This window comes from Pleurodeles waltl, chromosome 3_1 (genome assembly GCF_031143425.1).
Source record: "Pleurodeles waltl isolate 20211129_DDA chromosome 3_1, aPleWal1.hap1.20221129, whole genome shotgun sequence".
Lineage (NCBI taxonomy): Eukaryota > Metazoa > Chordata > Amphibia > Caudata > Salamandridae > Pleurodeles > Pleurodeles waltl.
Window position 1 is genome coordinate 1477654610 of NC_090440.1, and position 20322 is coordinate 1477674931.

Consider the following 20322-nt stretch of genomic DNA (forward strand, 5'->3'; position numbering starts at 1 on the left):
CCTGTCAATCTAATTTATCTTTATCAATCAGAAATCAAGTGATTCTTGTTTTGCCTTCCATATTGACCTTTTGGCATTTTAGCATTTCATTGATTATCCCCTGAAGCTTATACTTGCATAAATGCTCCACATTATGCAGAAATATCTGGACAATTATTTTTCTACACTTGATTACATGCACTGACATGTTTTTCTTGATGCTCCCTATTTTTATTCTCCATGTACCAGTGAAAGTGTTAACTGATTTCAGTTATCAAATTGAAGGTAAAGCTAGTTTCTATCATTCTTGGTCACACTCTCCCACTGTGTATTTTAACTACAAAACCCTCTAGATGTTGCCTAACTGCTCCATATCTATGTACAAGGTCGCAATCACATGGGTCAGGTGCCAATTTATCAATTGGGATGCTTGATCACATTCCACCCTATCACCAATATCATACAAGACCCTCCTTCTTCCTTACAAGGTAAAAGGGCAAAATACACATCAGACGCTAACCAGAGTGTGTTTGCAAAGCTGCCTAATCTGCTTGATGGCTTAAACTGTGTTTTGAAAGTGTATGAAGCACTGTCTTTTGGTTTGAAAAAGTGATTAGTTTAAGTAGGCAAAAAGCATTATTCTAGCAGGTTCAGAATAGAGCTTTACCTTTCAGAACTGAACAGAAAGCTACAACGTGAAGATTGAGTCTTTCTGTATCCAAGGAGATTCTGAATTCAGGACCACCTCTCTGCCCCACCCAGTAGCCTGTACTTGCTGATTTGCCCTCTATCTCCCAGGCAACCCTGAGCCCTACTCTCACACTTACACTGGCCCTTTAAGTTTCTGGAGGAAACCCTGAGACAGCCACCTCCATTTTTTTTTACCCCAGCTTCTTTGTGTCCTAACCAGCCCAGTGAGCAAAAGACAGAGAGGTTGGTGAGAATACAGACTGTGTATTCCTTAAACTTTAAAAGTGCCTTTTCCTCTACCCATGACTGTTTAAATTTACCTCTTGACTCCTCTGCATTTTGTACTTTGAATCTGCTCTTTTGTTCTACCTGTGACTGTTTAAATATCTCGCTTGGGCCCATATTTATACTTTTTGATGCAAAACTGTGCAAATGCAGTTTTGCGTCAAAAAGTATAGTGCCGGCTTCGCTCATTCCAGAGCTCCATCTGGGCACCAAATTTATTGAATCTCGCAGGCCGGCGCAAAGGGTGGGCTAGCGTGATCAAAAATGCCATCAGCCCAGTGGGGGTGGAGGTATGGGAGAAGGGTGTTTTGCACCAAAATATGACGCTGGGCTGGTTAGAGGCAAAAAAATGCCTTTAGCCGGCCTAGCTTATTTTCTGATGCAAAACCATCCATATCACATGACTCCTGTCTTATAAAAGACAGGAGTCATTCCCACACCCCAATGGCCAGCACAGGGAACAAGGGACCCCTGGGCATGGTCATTGCACCCACTACCATGTAGGTGGGCCCATTTCAGGGCCCCCAATAGCACTTTAAAAACATTTTAAAAATACTAACCTCTACTTACTCAACTTACCTGGGATGGGGTCCCCCATCCTCCAGTGTTCCTCTTGTGGGGGTGGGGGTGTTCCTGGGGCTTGGGGAGGTCACTTGTGGACCCATTCCATGGTGTCTGACCATGGGAATGGGTCCACAGGTCCCCTAACGCCTGGTCTGACCCAGGCGTTAAATATTGGTGCAAAGTAAGCTTTGCACCATTATTTGGCCCCTACTCCCACCTGTGCATCATTTTAGCACAGGGGATAAATATGAGGCTATGGGGATAGCACCATTTTCTGGATGGGAACACCTACCATGCATCTCATTAATGCACGGTAAGTTCACGCATCTAAAAAATGTGGCAAACTCCAATATTTTGACATTAGACATGTCTAACATCAAATATAAATACTGAGGCAAGTTTGTGCCGCAGTTGTGTAATAAAAATGATGCAAATGCGGCAAATAAAATGTATAAGTATGGTATTAGTTCTTTCCCTATGCTGGACTAAGCCCCTGTTAACTACTAGTTAAAAAGGCAAAACATACCTCAGAGGCTAACCAGAGTGTGTTTAAGAGACTGGTTAATCTGCCTTATGGATTGAATAGTGTTTGGAAACTATATGTAGCAGCCACTTTTGGCTTGAAAAAATGATTGGTTTAAGTGTATGACAAGCATTCTTTTAGTGGCTTCATATATGGGCCTTACCTACCAAAAGGCAAAATACACCTCAGAGGCTAGCCAGAGTGTGTTTAAGAGACTGGTTAATCTGCTTTGTAGTTTAAACTGTGTTTGGAAAGTGAATGTGGTACTCATTATTTGCTTGAAAATGTGTGTGAAAAGCAGTATTTTAGTCGCCTCAGAATTGGGCTTTATCTGCAGAACTGAACAGGAAGCTACAAAGTGTGGATTGAGCCTGTCTGTGTCCAAGGAGATTCTGAATTCAGAAGTACCTCCCTGCCTCCTACCTAGCAGCCCATGCTTGCTGACTGGCCCTCTCGCTCCCAAGTAACTCCGAGCCTTTCTCTCAGACCTGCACTGGCCCTTTAATTTTCTGGAGGGAACCCCAAGATAGCCACCCCATTTTGTGATCCCAGCTTCTTTGTGACCATAGAAAAAGAAAAAGAAGAGGTAAGAACACAGATTTTGTGCTGTGTATTCCTTAAAACTTTGAAAGTGCTTTTTCCCTACCCGCAATTGTTTAAATTTACCTTTTGGTTTCTGTGCATTTTGTACTGTAAACTGCTATTTTTGTTCAACTGGCGACTGTTTAAAACTTCTTTTCAAGTTTCTCCCCTAAACTATACTAAGCCTTCAATTCCATACACGGTAAAATGGCAAAATACACCTCAGAGGCTAACTAGAATATGTTTAAGAGACTACTTCATTGACTTTTTGGTTTAAACTGAGTTTTGAAATTGTATGTAGCACTTGTTTTTGGGTTGATTGAGTGATTAGTTTTAGTGTGTGAAAAGCAGTATTTTAGTGGCTTCTGAACTGGGCCTGATGTGCAGAGCTGAACAGGATGCTACAAAGTGTGAATTGAGCATGTCTGTATCCAAGAAGAATCTGAATTCAGAAGCACCTCCTGGCCCCTGCTTGGAAACCTTTGCTTGAAGAATGGCCATCTATCTTTCAGGCAACTCTGAGTCCTCCCCTCACACCTGCACTGGCCCTTTAAGTTTTTGGATGGAACCCCAAGACAGCCACATCGATTTTGTGACCCCATCATCTCTGTGCCCTGAACAGCCCAGTGAGCAAAATTACAAAGAAGGTGGTAAAAACACAGAGTTTGCGCTGTGTATTCTTGACATTTTTAAAGGGCTTTTCCCCTACCTGTGACTGTTTGAATGTATTCTTGATAACTGTGCATTTTCTATTTTAAAATTGCTGTTTTTGTCTATCAGTGACTGTTTAAATTTATTTTCTAGTTTCTCCCCTTGAGTGTACTAAGTCCCCCCTCCCTATAAGTTAAAAGGCAAAATACACCTCAGAGGCTCAACAGAGTGTGTTTGAGAGGCTGGTTAACCTGCTTTGTGGTTTAAAGTGTATATAGTACTCATTATTGGCTTGAAAAAGTGATTAGTTTAAGTGTGTGACAAGCAGTATTTTAGTAGCTTTAGAACTGGGCCTTATCTGTTGAGCTTCACAGGAAGCCACAAAGTGTGGATTGAGTCTGTCTGTATCCAAGGAGATTCTGAATTCAGAAGCACCTCCCTGCCCCCTGCCTAGCAGCCTGTGCTTGACGATTGGCCCTCTAGTTCCCAGACAGCTCTAAGTCCTCCTCTCACACCTGCACTGGCCCTTTAGGTTAAGGAGGGATTCCCAAGACAGCCACCTCCATGTTGTGACCCCAGCTCCTCTGTGCCCTAAACAGTCCAGTGAGCAAAATACAATGTACGTGGTAAAAACACTGACTGTGTATTCCTGAAATTTTAAAAGAGCTATCCCCACTAATCGTGATTGCTTACATTTACCTATTGGTTTCTGTCAATTTTGTACTTTAACTCTGCTGTTTTTCCCACCCATGACTATTTACATTTCTTTCTTTGTTTTTCCCCTATACTGTACTAAGCCTTCCCCTTCCCTAAAAGATTCAAAAGCAAAACACATCTCTGAGGCTAACCAGAGTGTAAGTGAGAGACTGCTTCATCTGCTTTATGCTTTAAATTTTGTTTCAAAATTGTATGTTGCTTTAGTTTTTGGCTTGAAAAAGTCATTAATTTAAGTTCACAAACATCCGTATTTTAGTGACTTCAGTATTTGGCATTACTTGTAGAACTGAACAGGGAGCTAAAAAGTGTGGATTGAGCCTTTCTTTATTCAGAAAGATTCTTAATTCAGGAGCCCCTCCGTGTCCCGTGCCCGACAGCCTGTGCTAAAGGTCACATGCCCCTTAAATATGTTTTTATTGGTTGTTGCATCTGTACCTGATTGGTTCCTAATGCTAGTGATTCTATTAGACTAATGCTTCGATTTTGGCTTCTGATTGTCTCTAAGGGCTAGCATTGTGATTAGTTACTAGGGTTAGGGTTTCTATTGGACTAAATGCTTAGCGTTTGAGTTCTGAATGGCTGTTAAGTCTGGGGTTCTGAATAGGTCCAATAGCTAGGCTCCTATTGGACTTACAGCATTGTTTTTTTGGCTAATAGGGCTAGGATTGTGATTGTTTAATAGTACCAGGTCTCCCATGGGCCTGGGGCTTAAGGCTAGGGCTCTGACGTGTTAGGGTTCCCGTTGACCAATAGGGCTATTTCATCTCATGGCTCAGGGTGTCTCAGCCTGGGCATTGACACTAAGACCAGAGAGGATAAGGGCAGTTGAATGCTTGGGCCTGTTTGGGCCAGAAATGGAGCCAATTTTACCATTCACCAGCATCCACCTTAAGCCAGCCACATCCACAAACATAGTAACACTCCCTCAGCAAATGCACACTACTTGAACAACCAAACCCTTTCTGCAGTATAATGTCTCAACAAACACTACAAAACCAGGGTTTTAACACTCCTGTACATCCTTCTACCCTAATTATCACACTATGGCACCTTCATTCTCACACAAATCACCATGCTGTCCTATCCCACTATCAAATCCACACATCACCAACACAACACAAAGCCACATTATTCATAACTTTAATGTATCCAGACACACACTCCCTATTCCTACAAAACACATGATCTGTCTTCTCCTTCCTCCTAACAGCCCCCCTTTCTATCACCAACATACCTATAATCAGCCTTCCACCATTTCATCCACCAACACCCTCCTCCTCTCCTTACCGAAAGCACACAACCAAACAATCTTTACACTCCACTCCCTCACACGTATTGCCTCTTCCAGTGACCAAACCTACCACAAACAACCATAACTCTGTCCATCCCCTCTTACATACCATATACACTCTTTTCCAAAACATATCACCACCCCTTTACCATTTAAATTTCACTCACCAACAGTACTTTACATGCAGATCCTTCTCTGAAAACCACTACACCAATATCGCCTCTTACAAGTCCACAAAAGCAAAACATAACAGACACACCAGCACATCAAAATGTCTCACACACACATACTTTCTGTCACAAATTAGAAACATATACCTGTAGGAGGCTGTCCCTCTAAGTAGTGTGCAAAGGTAGGCACACTGTGCAGGTGGTCCAGGCAACCACACGTTGGTTTACAGGGGTAAAAACGAGATCACCTAATGCTCTAATTTTTATGGTAGCTTGGTGGAGCAGTTTGACTAATATTAAAGAAGTATAGAGCATTTGCTGTACCCATATTATCACTAAATCGAGGCACACACTCAAAAGAATAACTTGAGACCAATTTACAAAACTACTTCAGATTTTTATAAAATTTTTAAGATGAAGAGCATCAAAATTGGGCAAGTACTTTTTAAGTTATCAATTTTTAAAAGTTTTAATAAGTTTGTCTTTCTGTGTGTTACACATCATAGGAATCAATGGACGAATACTTTAGAAATTCACAGTAAATCATGCAATGTGTTTGCCAATGTCTCCTTTTGCAGGTAAGTTGCGGTCATCATTGGGTACCCTGGACTAGTGGGAGAAGTTTGGGTGACTCCTGGTTCCAGCGGGAGCAGCTGCAGAATGTCGATGGAGCTGGTGCCAGACCACTGCAGGGGACCACTTGGAAAAGCAGAGCACAAGTGGACTTAATGGTAAGTCCAGTGAGTCACCTTGGAGTGTTGAGGTCACAAGGGGTGGGGAAGCCTATGGCTCAGCTGGGTCTTCGGTGCAGAGCACTAGGCAGCTGAGTGCAGAGCGAATCAGTGAGCCAGGAGCTTATGTGCATAAGTGCCCTTGGAAGCAGGGGGTAGGTTACTTGGAGGTTCACTTGCAAGTCAGCAGGGGCACTCTGGTGGGAGGTCCAGGTGGTTCCTGAAGTCACTCCTCCTGTTCCTTTTTTGGTCTGAAATGGACTGTCCTTCTGGGTGTCCGACATGAGCTGACCAGTATCTGGGGCTATTGCAAGGTCTGGCTACTGGAGGCTGCAGTGCCACCAAACCTGGCAAACTGGTAGGTTTTGTCCTCACAGTCCGAAAGGTAAAGTTTGGTCTGGCTGCGGTGTCTAGTCCCTTGGTCAGCAACCGGTCAGTAAAGTGGCCTTCACTGGGTCGTTGTTTCCTTGGGGTTGTAGAGTGATGCCTTCACTCTGGAGGGAGATCTTTGGTGATTTTTGAAGAGTGGAGGTCCTCTGGGGGCTTATAGAGTCCATCCAATGTCCAAGCAACCCTTCAGCGGCGATTGCCAAGTCCTGGGTGCAGCAGGCACGGTTTGGAGCATTTTCTTGGTGCAGCAGGACTTCCAGGCCTTGGGCCTTCTTTGTTGCTGATCTTCTTTTGTCCATGGAATCTGATCTCTTGATCTAGGGATGCCCACTAAATACTGTATTTAGTGAGTGTTTTGGGGGAACCTAGTAGTGTCCAATTGGTCATCTGCTTTAGGGTGGCTAAACCCACTAAGTGACCACTTCCTGTGGGCGGAGGTCACTTCCCTACACCTGATTGGCTATTTTCCTTACATGCAAACTAGAGGAAAATTAAATGGAGGGGTCACCTTGCATGCAACACCTTAGGGATGCTGCAAGCCAGGACTGACCACTCCTCCTGTCCTTTGTTTGGTTTCCCACAGTTGCTTTCATCAAACATGGAGGTTTGCAATGGGGGTGGCTATCTGACACTGGTATTAGGCCTGGGGGTCAGATTTCAAAGGCGGTAAGCCCTTTGAAGCTCGCTAACAGGGCAGTGCACATTTCTGAGAGAGGGGGTGTTAGCACCTCCACTTAGGAAGGGCTTTGTTCTGAATCCCAGAGAGAAGGATCTCTCACCCCAGGGATTCAGACTCTTGTCAGGTGGTGACAAGCTGGTTGTGACTGGCCAGCAACCATGCCAGGGTAGTTATCTTTTGCAGGGGGCACATCTTAGGTGACCCCTGCCAGCATTTTGCAATAAATCCAATGCTGGTACCAGCTTGGATTTATCATTCTGAGTTGTTTGATACCAAACAACTTAGGATTCAGAGTGGCCATCATGTAGCTGTGATACTCTTATTGACCAGTGTCCAGCACATGCACTAAAAGTGGCTGCACTGTTCATACACTAAGTCCCAGGTCTGAAAAGGATGCAGTACGGGCATACAGCTCATGCAGCTATGCTCTTACATACAATGTAGTGCACCCTGCCTTAGTGCTGGAAAGCCTGCCAGAGGGATGTCTCACCTATACTGTATGCAGAGGGTAGTTGACAGGGCACACATGCTGTGTGCCATTTAGAGTTTGTCTTTTGGGATTGCATCAGGACATTCAGCCTGCAATGGCAGTGCCAGGTACATCTGAATACATGGCCCTAGAGGGTGGCACAATCAGTGGTGAGGGGGCCTGAGGGACCTACTATCAGTACCCCATGCCCTGGGTACCTAAGTATTATTTACTGGGGACCTAAAGTGGCACCTACAGGTGTCTCCAATAGTGCCAATGCATCACAACAGTTTTGGGGAAAGAGATCTGGCCCAGGCAACCTGGTTAGCAGGGGTCCCGGGCACTAACAACTTTGAGGCAACATCATTTAAGAGGCAGTAGGTGTGGGGAGGGTAACCATTTCAAAAGAAGCCTTATATCATAACACCCACCCTCATTACTCCACAAATAACATTCATCCTAAACCATCTTCACCAACTCCAACCACAAATACACTAATACAACAATACCTCATTCACAGATTTTGTATCCACTGCACAGTTTAGAGCCTAAAAAATATGACTCACATGCTCCACCACCACCGTGAACCATACACCTTTCACCCTAAAGTGACACATACAAAATAAGCAACATGCCACTCTTCTCAAGCTTGGATCTTCATGTCTATTACACAACAAGGCTAATGTACAAAAACAACACAACTGTCTCACTCTCAACCATCATCTCCACCACCGACACCCAAAGAACCAACAAAATACCTTCTAAGTCAGTTGGACCTGGATTGTGATATAGAAATACAACACCATTGTGACCCTTATGCTGTTAATACCAGTACTAATGACACCCATGCTACAAGTTCAAAATATACTGTTCACTTTCTTAGAAATCAAAGTCACACCACCACCAAAACACAGTCTCTAAACTCTAAACTGCTTGATCGCTCTCTAAAAATAAGCACAACATTTAAGACCTACTTGCTGACACACAACCTGATTTACTCTTCAGAACTGAATCATGGTTGGGAGATGACATGGCTCCAGTTTTGCATGAAGCCATTCTTCCAGGCTATCAAACTATCCCATAAAATGGTACAGGTAAAAGAGAGGATGGACTAGCTGTTATGTTTAAGCACATAATAAAACTGATAGCATTTTCATATAAGATTGTGAGGCCCTCATCATCAGATGCAACAAAATGCCAACTTCCTCCTCCTTTACAGACCACCACCTAGTAATGCAACATTCTCAGACACATTCCTAAATACAGCTTCAAACCTTATAACACTACACTTCAACCTATGCATTTTGGGGACTTAACCATTTGTTTTGACAAAACCAATATGCCCCATACAAAAACTATGATCTCTTGCCTAGCCACGCTGAACCCATATCACATTGTACACAAACCCACACCCATCACTGGATACATCCTAGAAGTTATTTTTAAGATCCAGAACTAGTTATCTTTCAAAGGAGTATTCGAGTCACATGGTCAGGCCATCATTTGGCAGCTTTCCAAAATAAAACACCAAAAATTAACACACCCAAGACAGCCTCAGAAGGCAGCAACAAACCTGGCTAAAAAAAAACAAACAGCGATCAAGACAAACTTCACCCACGCGAACCTAACAGAATATTCAAATCAACGGTCAAAAAATCTTTAAAAAAGGTACTGTCCAGACAGAATCCAAACTGTTGAATGTGCAAATAAAGAATTTTAATAAAATTCTCACTAAATTTCATAAACCTAAATTAACGGAAGGAACTCACCCATTACTCAAGGATTCACAGACAAAGTGGAAAATCAATACATAACTAAAATAGCCATATTAGACTCCTGTTTAAAACAAAGGAAACCTACCAGCACAAACCTATTTCCAAAAATTACCTCCAATAGTAAGCTAACCCACTCTCTGCAGTCCTTCAATCAAATATCAGAAAGTGAATTTATGGATCTTGTCAAAGCAAGCAGACCTTCCAGCTGCCCTTCTGACCCTTCTCCACCACACATTTTCCAGAACATTATTTATCTGCCTCTGCTGCCACACTAGTAAGAATAATTATCAATAATTCTTTAGCTACAGGAATCTTTCTCAAAGGCCTAAAAAGGCATACATGTGCCCAGAATAACAAACCTGGACCCCAGCAACTAAAGTCCAGTTACAAATGAACCTTTCCTAGGCAAACTGATAGAAAGAGAAGCATTCACCTGGATGTCACAATTCATTGAACAGAAGTCCATAGCTTCAGACTACCAAACTGGATTCCACTCAGGAAGAGGCACAGACTCTGCCATCATCGCCATCTAAGATGACTACTTCTCTAGGACCTCTTAGCTGCCTATGACACAGTTGACTATGACACTCAAATACAAAGACTCTATGAAGACAATATAGAGACAATATAGAGAGGACTGCTCTTAAATGGATCATGCCCTACCATCATCCATGCTTCCCCTTTATCAGACAAACCATACTTGACAAAAGCAGGGGTCCCTCAAAGATCAATCATATTACCCATGCTTTTCAACATCTACATGAAGTAATTACCGGCAATGATCAATAGATTTCAGCTCACAAGCTACAACTATGCAGATGACACTCAAATACTCCTTAAACTCGAAAGCCCAAAAGACATTGGAAATGTTGATCAGTGGATGACATGGAGCTATTTCAAATTGAATGCTTCCAAAACAGAAATACTCACATGTGGAGATTGAAAAAATGATGACCCACTTTGCGTCTGGTCTGACGATCTGGGACCACCTCCTAAAGTATCTAAGGATGTAAGAATCCTTGGAATTACCATGGAATCAAAGTTAACAATGAATGCCTAAGTGGATACATTAGCAAGATCAAGCTTCATCACCATGAAAACTCTTCAATACATTTCACCCCCAACCTGGCATTTCCACACAAGGCCCAGGTTATTGTCTCTCTTGTACTGTCTAAGCTGGATTATGCTAGTGGCCTCTACTATACATCCCCTCTTTCAAAAGTCTAAAGTGGATTCAGAACTAAGCTGTTAGCCTACTACTACATGTAAAGCCACAGCCCACATCACCCCTGCCATGAGGGCCCTACATTGGTTACCGGTTGCCAGAAGAACCACCTTCAAGTTGGTTTGCATCACCTACAAAGCAATAGATGGAACAGGACCACTTTTCATCAGGAATAAAATTACCAAAAACATTCAACATAGGAGCCTCCTCTCAAGATTGGCACCTCACCTCAGAACCCCACCCTACAAGAAAAAGACAATATATGGTACATTGTTCTCTGTTCAAGCAGCCAAAGTATGGAATTATTTACCCCCAAATTTAAGATCTACAGATAACTATCTTATCTTCAGAAGACTACTCAAGTGTTGGCTTTTTCCTCCAGAACCAACATACTCAAACACTAATCTACAGCATATCCCAGTGTATGTAAACTTTTATAATTTGATTATATGTATATATTTAAATAAGTGTATTTCATTGTATAAATATGTATGATAACTATGTTTTAAAAAATATATTAATACTCTTTACGTCTGCGTAACAAATGTATATATTTCTTATATATATATGATTCTATGTTTAACCTATTTAAAGACAAACAAAAGGTCTGTGCGGGGGAAGTGTCAGCCTTGACTTCCACAGCAAAATGTACCCACAAAAAGGTGAAACATATACAAGTTAATTATATAGTGGATTTTTGATTTCTTTGTTAATTTACTCTAATCAATTAACAAATCTTTTCTTATTCACAAAATGCATGTCACGCACAGAATCCACATAAAATGTCCAAAGTAAACATAAAACTCTTAAAAAGACTGAGAATAAGGTGCTCCTACAAGGTGACAGCACAGTGCAAAAGTGAAAAGTGCATCAGTGTTATTTACAAATAAGTATGTGTCAAAATGTGGCTGTTAAATAATTAATTGTTCAAATAAGGCAGCATCCATTGTTTTCATTGTCATAAATCAACAGCTATGTATCTAGCCACAGTCAACATTTAATTATTGTTGATGTTTTGACCCATACGGTAAATCAATTACCAACCGGTCATCATCAGGACCAAGGCTTACAGTAGGAAACACCTAAAAGAAAGAAATATGAACCAAACACCCTGAAACACATGAATACAACAAGGTCAAAGACCTTGATTGAAAGATTTACACAGCGGCGCTTGGCCCCATTAGAAATGTCCCCACAGTGGACCAAACCAATTGTAAAGCAACTAAAGCATACAGTGGTCTTACCAACAAAGCGCTTACATGAATCAATCACCTCAGAGTCTTGGTGGAGAACAACCATCAATGCATTCTGTGCCACCATAATGAGTATGAACTATATTTGAAACAATGCCTATATAGGGTCCACAAGTTGCTGGGTTGTCCCCTTATTTTGCTACAAAGAACATGTTTATAGGTATTTGCATATTTTTATATGCTCTTTGATTACATGCTTATGGGTCTATTTATCTATCAAACTAGCCAAATATTACCATAGCTATTTTATCTACAACCACTTCACTATTGAAATATTGAGATAAAGATAAAATTCAAGAAAGAAAATAATACAATAAAAAAAGAAAAAACATTGAGTTAACAAAAATCCACAAATAAATTGCTTTCAAGTACTGCAACTCTTAAAATGTCGCTGTTTATATAATGTAACTTCACATCTCATTATAATATCTTCCTTGCACATATATACTCTTTCTATGTAGTCATATATATTATATATATCACTTTACTCCTACAATAGAAGAGAAAACATAAAAAATATTTCACTCTCTCCAATGCACTGCTCCGTCTTACCCTGTACCTCCCTCAATTTATCCTCTATCTCCACTCTCTGACTCATCCCAAGCCACATTCTCATACTATGATCTCCAAAATAATCCCTTCTAGATTCTTCTAATCTTCCTGACTCACCCCAAACCTTACTTTACCATTATGATCTCCCAAAGAACCCTTCTATATTCTCCTCTCATGTATCACTCCTTTTACTTATCTCAAAACTCATTTTCCTACTATGATCTGCCTAATCCCTTTCTACAAACTTCCCTCCTCCATCTCTCCTTTTACTCATCCAAAACCTCTTCTTACCACTATGATCTCCCAATTAACACTTTCTAGATTTCTTCTGTCTTCTCTCCCTCCATTATTCTATTCAATCCAACTAACAGATTCACACGTCTACTGCTCAAATTAACTCAAATGTTCCCATACAATTCCACTACTAATCCTTTTGGGGTCCAGAGTAGAGTGCTACTCACCATAAAAACACTCCAGTGCTGTGGCATGGGTAGTAGGCACTATAGAAATACAAATACAATTACAATTGAACTGATGGAAAATGTTTATACCGTTGCAACCAAAATTAGAGTCTAGGGGACTACCTTGTCCTTAGAAAAGAAAGTAGGATTTGATGGATTGTCTGGTGGGATCAGCTCATTAATGGCTTTAAAGGCCAATTGGTGTATTTTCATCCTAAATGGCATAATGTATTTACCTGCCAAACAGTTGTTTGTGGATTATTCAGTATGTTGTCTACTTCATCTACTTGAGGCTGCACCAATATATTTGTACTACATTCTATATTAAAGTTTCCACTAATTAGAACATATTTTTCCACCAATTACATACTTCCTTTTAATCACTAATAAGTCATTTTAAGCTGCAAATCAACTGTTACCTTTGTGTGGGTAGGGGAGAAATAAGCAGTTATCAGTTGTAGTTTTTCTTTACATTGTACTGCATCACTTTTCTTCAATGACAAATATCCTCCTTTATTGGTGAATAGTATGAGACTGAGTCACCTTTGATATTTGCTTTAATTAGTGTGGCCGAGCTTCCCACCTGGCCTGGCAGTTTGGGTTAGAGTGTTTCTTTTGGAGCATGACCAGAACTGACTTGCACATAGCAGGTATCTGTTAGAGTGGGTAAAAAACAATAGTCTGGAATGCAATGCTGAGTGATCACTATTGGCTGAGATTAATTCAAGCAGTTATTCCAACACCCTGCTGTTTGTTTTGTAGTTGACAACTTAAAGACAACAATTGTGCCCAGAGGTGGATCCCATGCATGCTGTCCCACAGATATCAAGCTATACCTCACTGCTGAGAACTTAGTTGGTTGAAACTGGTCTGAGATTGCTTGTGTTCGCTTTTGGAGGTGACCTGGTCTGGCAGTTGAGGCTGGGCTCCTCCCATATGATCATGAACAAGATCAATTTGCAAATGGTAGGTCTCTGTCGAAAGAGAAACACTGAATGTAAAAACAAGGGTGTGCAATGGTGACAAAGTGAACCTCAGTGGCTCTAAATCATAAAGCAGTTCTTTCATCACTTTGTTGTTTGTTGCAGTAGATGCCCTAAGTGCAACAGGTATTCCCAAACTTGGGTTGCATGCTCACTGTGCCACGGGATCAAGATATAACTCACTAATGAGCTCTTAGTAGGTTGAGATAGGTCTGGGTTTGCTTGTGGTCCCATATAGAAGGGAACTGTCTGACAGTGTGTAATGAACTGTTCCTACAAGTTAGCTTTATGTCTACAGTTTTATAGTCAGTGAATTTATGGTCTTGAACGTGGTCTGGGTGATCACCAGTGTCTGGGACAAATTAATGCATTCCTTCAATCACTTTGTTGTTTGTTGCAATACAATTATCAGACATACACACGCCGTAAGACCAGTTTTTACCCATGTTCACATTTAAGTTCTCTTACATGAGCTGCACTGCAGAGGTAACATTTTAAAAATCAGGCTAAAACCATTGTGTCAGAAGCTTACATTAGGTAAGACTATTAGGGAATCTTACTGACAGTCAAGACTTTAAAAACAAGTAGTCCAAAATTCAAAATAGATTTGGCAATAAAGTGGCTCAAAACCCACTTCTTTGCAAGGATATATTATTATGATAATGATAATTATGGTGGTGATGATGATGATTATTATTATTATTATTACACTATATACAGAGCACATATTCACTTCAGGGATCATCTAGACACTAAAACAAACCTGTCTATTTTGAATTAAAAACCAAAACATAAACAAATCACAGATAAAAACTAACACATATAAAGGATAGGTGATTGGGAATTTTATGCTCTAGATTTGCAAGCCATTCAAACATTTGAGGTGGTTCTGGAAAGGTGGAATACAGTCTGTTGCAGCTGGAGAGTAAGTTTGGTGAAGATGACCTTCACATGTGTTGAATTGGGAATAAAAGTATCTAAAAGTTACAGTGCCTGAAAACATGAAGAGAAAACGTAGTTCAACTAATTAACTATAAGAAATAATAAAATGTGATAATTATTGTCTGTTAGTGGAACATATCTGAATGTTGTATTTATGTTTCTGACCAATGTCTCTATTTTAAAATAGTCAAGGATAATTGGGAGCTTTAATAAACAATAGGATAGTTTGGAAAGATATTAAGTAACTTTTTATTGGTAACTGACTGTGGAGTTGGTCACCAAAGTGGTTTGACACTTATATATGATTGTTACTTAAGAATGGATGTGGTTGTTACAGAGATATGCATGTAATTAGTCCAAATAGTCTAAAGGTTCTTTCTCTGTTAAAAGTGTTAACAAGTTTGGAGTTGTTGCTAGATGCTAAATTAGTATGAAACTTACTTATTATATAGCATATTTTTGTACATTTTTGACTTAACTCAATTTACTTTTTTTGCTAAACAAAACATACATGTTTATACATATTACAAAAACAATGCAAACTCAAAGAAAAGATCAAAAGTACATTTCAGGAATTTGAAAAATAGTTACAAATTAAGAATAATTGATTTATCAGTTGCTGAGGAATTAGAAAAAATATGTTTGACATTCTTAGGCACACTTGTTTCAACAATAAAAAAAATGTGCACATGATTTGCAGATAAAACATAAAATATATCAATATATTTAAAATATTTCAGATGGGGGTCATTTATAGCTCTCGTCTCCCTTTGCTATTTGAGGGAATTTCTCATGATTTGACAGGGACTGATAAATATTTGGAGACTTTGCGAGTGAATACTGAAATGATTTACAAAGAATATTTAGAATAAATATGTGCTGATGTTTTTACAGGAGATTTCCTATAACCATGGCTTTTAGAAGTTGAATGACAGTATGGACATGTTTGATTATAGTACACAAGATAGCTGATTTTTTATAAAAATATACTGTATTGCTCTAGGTCTAACATGGCCAATTATTCAGTGTTCTCTAAAGACATCATATGGCTGTCATGTACTATGAAACCTAATGCAAAGTACATCTATTTGTATGTGTGTTCTTTTCGTAGGTTATAGATTAAGAAGAAGGAATGCCGTTATCGAATCTACTGGTGAATCTGGTGTTTGTCCTCATTTGGTAGAATCCATTTTCTGTGAGGATCCAACATGCTATCAGTGGGTAATTTCTGGAAAAGATGCATGTGTTCCTGATAATGGAGAATGTGGACATGGACATTATATGGTGAAGCCTGTGTGCAAAAACGAAAAAGGTACAAGGACAATGATTTTTGTTTTACCTTTTATTTCACACATGCATTTTCTATTGAAACTTTGGAAATCATATCTATTTCTTATTGCCTGAAACAAAAAACAAGTAGCAATGTTGCTTTTTGTGATTGTCTTTGTGAATATCTAATTTGTCTAATTCTGTTAAATTTTGTTTATGTTATGGAACTCAACAGAGATCCATATAAAAATACAGCAATGCATCCTTGTCTTCAACGCAGTAATGATAAAAACATTCACAAGAATTGTTTTTTAAAACAATTCATAACACTACCACAAATAGATACATTATTTTATTTTATCCATTCAAAATTAAAGTGTAAAACTCCATAACTATAGCTTCCTGATGGCCTAACTCTGTGTAAACAGCATATTTAGTACAAAACTCCATCACAGAGTATGCATACAACCTTGTCAAGTGCAAACACGCAATATCAATACAAAATAAAATGTTCTGTTCTAAAGTACTGAGTTCAGAAATAGTGCACATATGCAAAGGGGTCAATTTAAACAATATAATTCCATACTCTAGACAGTACAAAATACAACATGCTCTATGTTAAATACAAAGAATATGGTGTGCAAATGAGCAAATAAGTGCTAATGTAGCACAGAAGAAGCAGCACAGCCAGTTTCAGTAGTAAAGAAACTTGTTGAGCTTCCAAATTACCACATGAGATGTGGAATGCTTATTGCACATTCATTTGCATAATAACGTTTACTATCCTCTGCAAATGGAGCAAAAAAGAGGGTATAATTACACATATACCTTCAAAATGTAAAACACATTTAAACATTTTCTAAAAAATTTACACATTTTTGTGGAAACCATTTCAGTTAGAGGGCAAATGAGATTGGCGTACCTCAGCTGCAGAGGTTTCAGTACACTTCAGAATGAATGGGCTTAAAAATGTGGTGATGTGCAAAATGAAGGGACATACACATAAAAAATACATGGTTTACATCTTGGACATAGTTCAAACAAACATCACAAAACCTCTCATCCCTTGGTACACCTTCCCATGATTCTGTGATAACTCATAGAGAAAGATTCCATAAAAGATAGGGTCGGGTTTTTTACAGATCCTATTCTCTATTATAATTTCCGGCTAGATGTATCAAAGCTTTTTGCATTCGCAAATGGTGCTAATTGCAACATTTGACCATTTGCGAATGCAAAAATGCCTTTCAAGGTTTATGAAAGGCATTCGCAGTGCGATTTCAAAGAATCGTTAAAATAGCGATTCCCTGAAATTTTAACATCATTTAGGAAATCGTAAATTGCGATTCTCTAAATAGGAAACCGCAAATAGGGAATTCCTAATTGCAATTTCCAAAGCACATGTATCATGCATTTCCTAAATGCAAATTGGGCATTTAAGAAATGCAATTACCACCAAATCCAATTCGGTGGTAACAATGTGCAATTTTAAAAATGTATTAAAAATGCATTTTTTAAAATGACATGTAGCGCACACATGCCCCTATGGCATGTGTGCGCTTCACATGTCCACTGATATTTTATTAGGGTGCATCAAAGGGGGCTTCAGGCACCCTGGGATTTGCATTACCTAATTTGCGAATTCCTAACAGAAATTAGCAAATTCGGAAATGCAAAACCATTCGCACCTCATAGGGATGAATGGAGTCCGGTTCCCTAATTGCGATTCGTTAATAACGATTGCGGCTTTTAAGAAATCCCTATTACCGAATCACAATTTTGATACATCCCATTTTGCATTTCTTAAATTGTGAGTTCTTAAAAATTGATATTTAGGAAATGCAAACTGGGATAACGATGCATCTAGCCCTAGATTCCTTACATATTGCAAACAAAGCAGCATATTTATTTTTCTACTCACTATATACAAAGATTTTTTTATCCAAGTTTTTTGAAAAAGATTTGGAAAAGGGACAACCCTGTCCTGACTAATCTCAAACATTTCCAGAGCTTTCATTTAATGAGAGTCAAGTGCACTTTTTCTTTTCAAGCTGTGAAAAATTTAAAGCTTTAATGCAGCTCAAAATGAACTCATTTCACTATCCAGTAGACTATTTTCCCACCTAAGGACGTCTGCCATAGTAAGAACAGTTGAAGAAGGTAAATCAAATCCACGCCGAAGAGCAGATGGAGACACCAAACAATTCAGACTACAAATTTGGTGCCAAATGTGATTCTCTACTTTCTCAAAAAAGGATCAGTGTCGCTCATCCATCACTTCACAGGCATAGCTCAGTGAGGTGGTATTTCTGTCTTGTAGACTGAAAAGACATGTGCCAAGTGCCTTTGCCCGCAGCACTTGTACAACCTGTGAATCGCAGAAACCTGTGACAATGCCTTACTTTTATAGTGATTTATGAGATCTGTATTTAAGTGGTATTTGAAAAAAATTCTGCCAAGGTAAGAATAAAACTGAATCACTTTCCCCTTGACTTTCCCCAGGAACTAATTAAATTTGTTCCTATTTCTACACTCTTTTGTTTTAAAAATCATACCTGTACTGTTATGAATGTTTATTGAAAGGGAGATATACGTTGTCTGAGTTCTTCCAAGTTCTTCCCATTAGTCACTAGTGGTTAATCTGATGACCCAGAGACGGATGTGGGTCACTTCAACATGGGATGTGTTATGTTGTCAAACCTGTAAACTTGCAACCCTACACACTTTCAATTAAACTACAACTAGCAACACAAAGTTTGCAACTACCAATTATTGAAAAAGAACATGAGGACAATGCCAGTGGCACTTTGCGACAGCACAAGACAGTTCTTGCTGTCTGGAGAGGCCTCTCAGAGAAGCAGATAACTGAAGTTTTTTTGAGTGGCCAACAACCCTGTTATCTGCTCTGAGCACACACAAATTATTTTTGATTTATGGCTAGTAAAGATGCTCTTGTAACTGTAGCAAGTTATTGCCAAAAAACCTGTGAATGGTACTACAGTTTAGTAGTATGTGGCCATTAATAAGCAGCCTGCTTCTTAGGTGCGATCATTTACATAAGGCATGCATAAGGCAGTCCCGCAAATTGAAAAAGCTCTGTGAATGTCACCTTTTGTCAATAGAACGATGCAATAATACACTCATTTTGAGGTTGATTTAAAAGCTGAACCAAAGACTATACAAGTATTTTTCAAATATGCCCTTTTATTGTTATGTCAATATATTGAAAGACTATGCTTTAGAATCCTGTGTAAGGGTTTTGAGTGATGCTTTGAAAGCATATCCAGGGACTCTTCCTTTAATCATCTTCAATGTCAGTTGATCATAATAGTCATATCCTTGATTTACTACTCAAGCTTACAATGAGTATTTCTAACTTAAATGTCTCTATCTTAAGTATGTGGCTTAAAAGCTTATTTTTCTATTACATGAAATGTACTTTCATTGAAGCATGGTCACAACCAAACAACTTAAATGAATATGATGTGACAAAAGGAACTGCAGAGAGTTAGAACACCTATATAATGAAGCAAAACTCCCAGCTACAAAAACAGTTTTATTGTTTCTGTAATAAAGTAAACCTACAGATAAGAGTATATAGGTCATAATATAGTCCTGCATGTATTCAGCGTAAACTGTAAGTAGTACATGCTGGTCATTATTCATCAGGAAACCAAAATAATGAAAGGCCATATTAACTGTAATTTCCTGTGAATATGATTAATTTCCTCGCTACTAAACATTTCAAGAATATTGCCTCAGTCATTTACAGAATAATAATCCATTCTGTTACATTTTACAACTAACATGATCTCCAATATTTCTTTGTGGCATCCTTACCGGATGGACTTATCATGCGCTATCAGTAGGTGCTGTTTTGTGTCATTTCTCCATTCCTGAAATTTAAGGATGCATTACCAAAGGCCATTATCAAGTGTTGGTCTGTAGTATCACTGGTTTACAAAGATACAATATCACAGGCCCTAATTATGTGTTTTTGTGGTTTCCAACATGCGTCGACTAGATAATGATAAGCCTCATGGAATCACTGCTGTATTACAGTAATGTTCATACCTCCAAGCATGTTCCTAATTGCACTTTGCAGCAAGGTACTATTTGTAGGTTACTGTACAAGAAAACA

The 20322-nt window shown here is 39.2% G+C and overlaps 1 protein-coding gene across 1 annotated transcript in view; it reads left to right on the top strand.

Moving 5' to 3' along the window:
• THSD7B (thrombospondin type 1 domain containing 7B) overlaps nucleotides 1-20322 on the top strand; it is a 2268639-nt gene that overhangs the window by 1080462 nt on the left and 1167855 nt on the right. The window contains exon 8 of the mRNA XM_069225078.1: nucleotides 16024-16224. Within this exon, the coding sequence (XP_069081179.1) occupies nucleotides 16024-16224 (201 nt within the window). The remainder of the gene's footprint in view (nucleotides 1-16023; nucleotides 16225-20322) is intronic.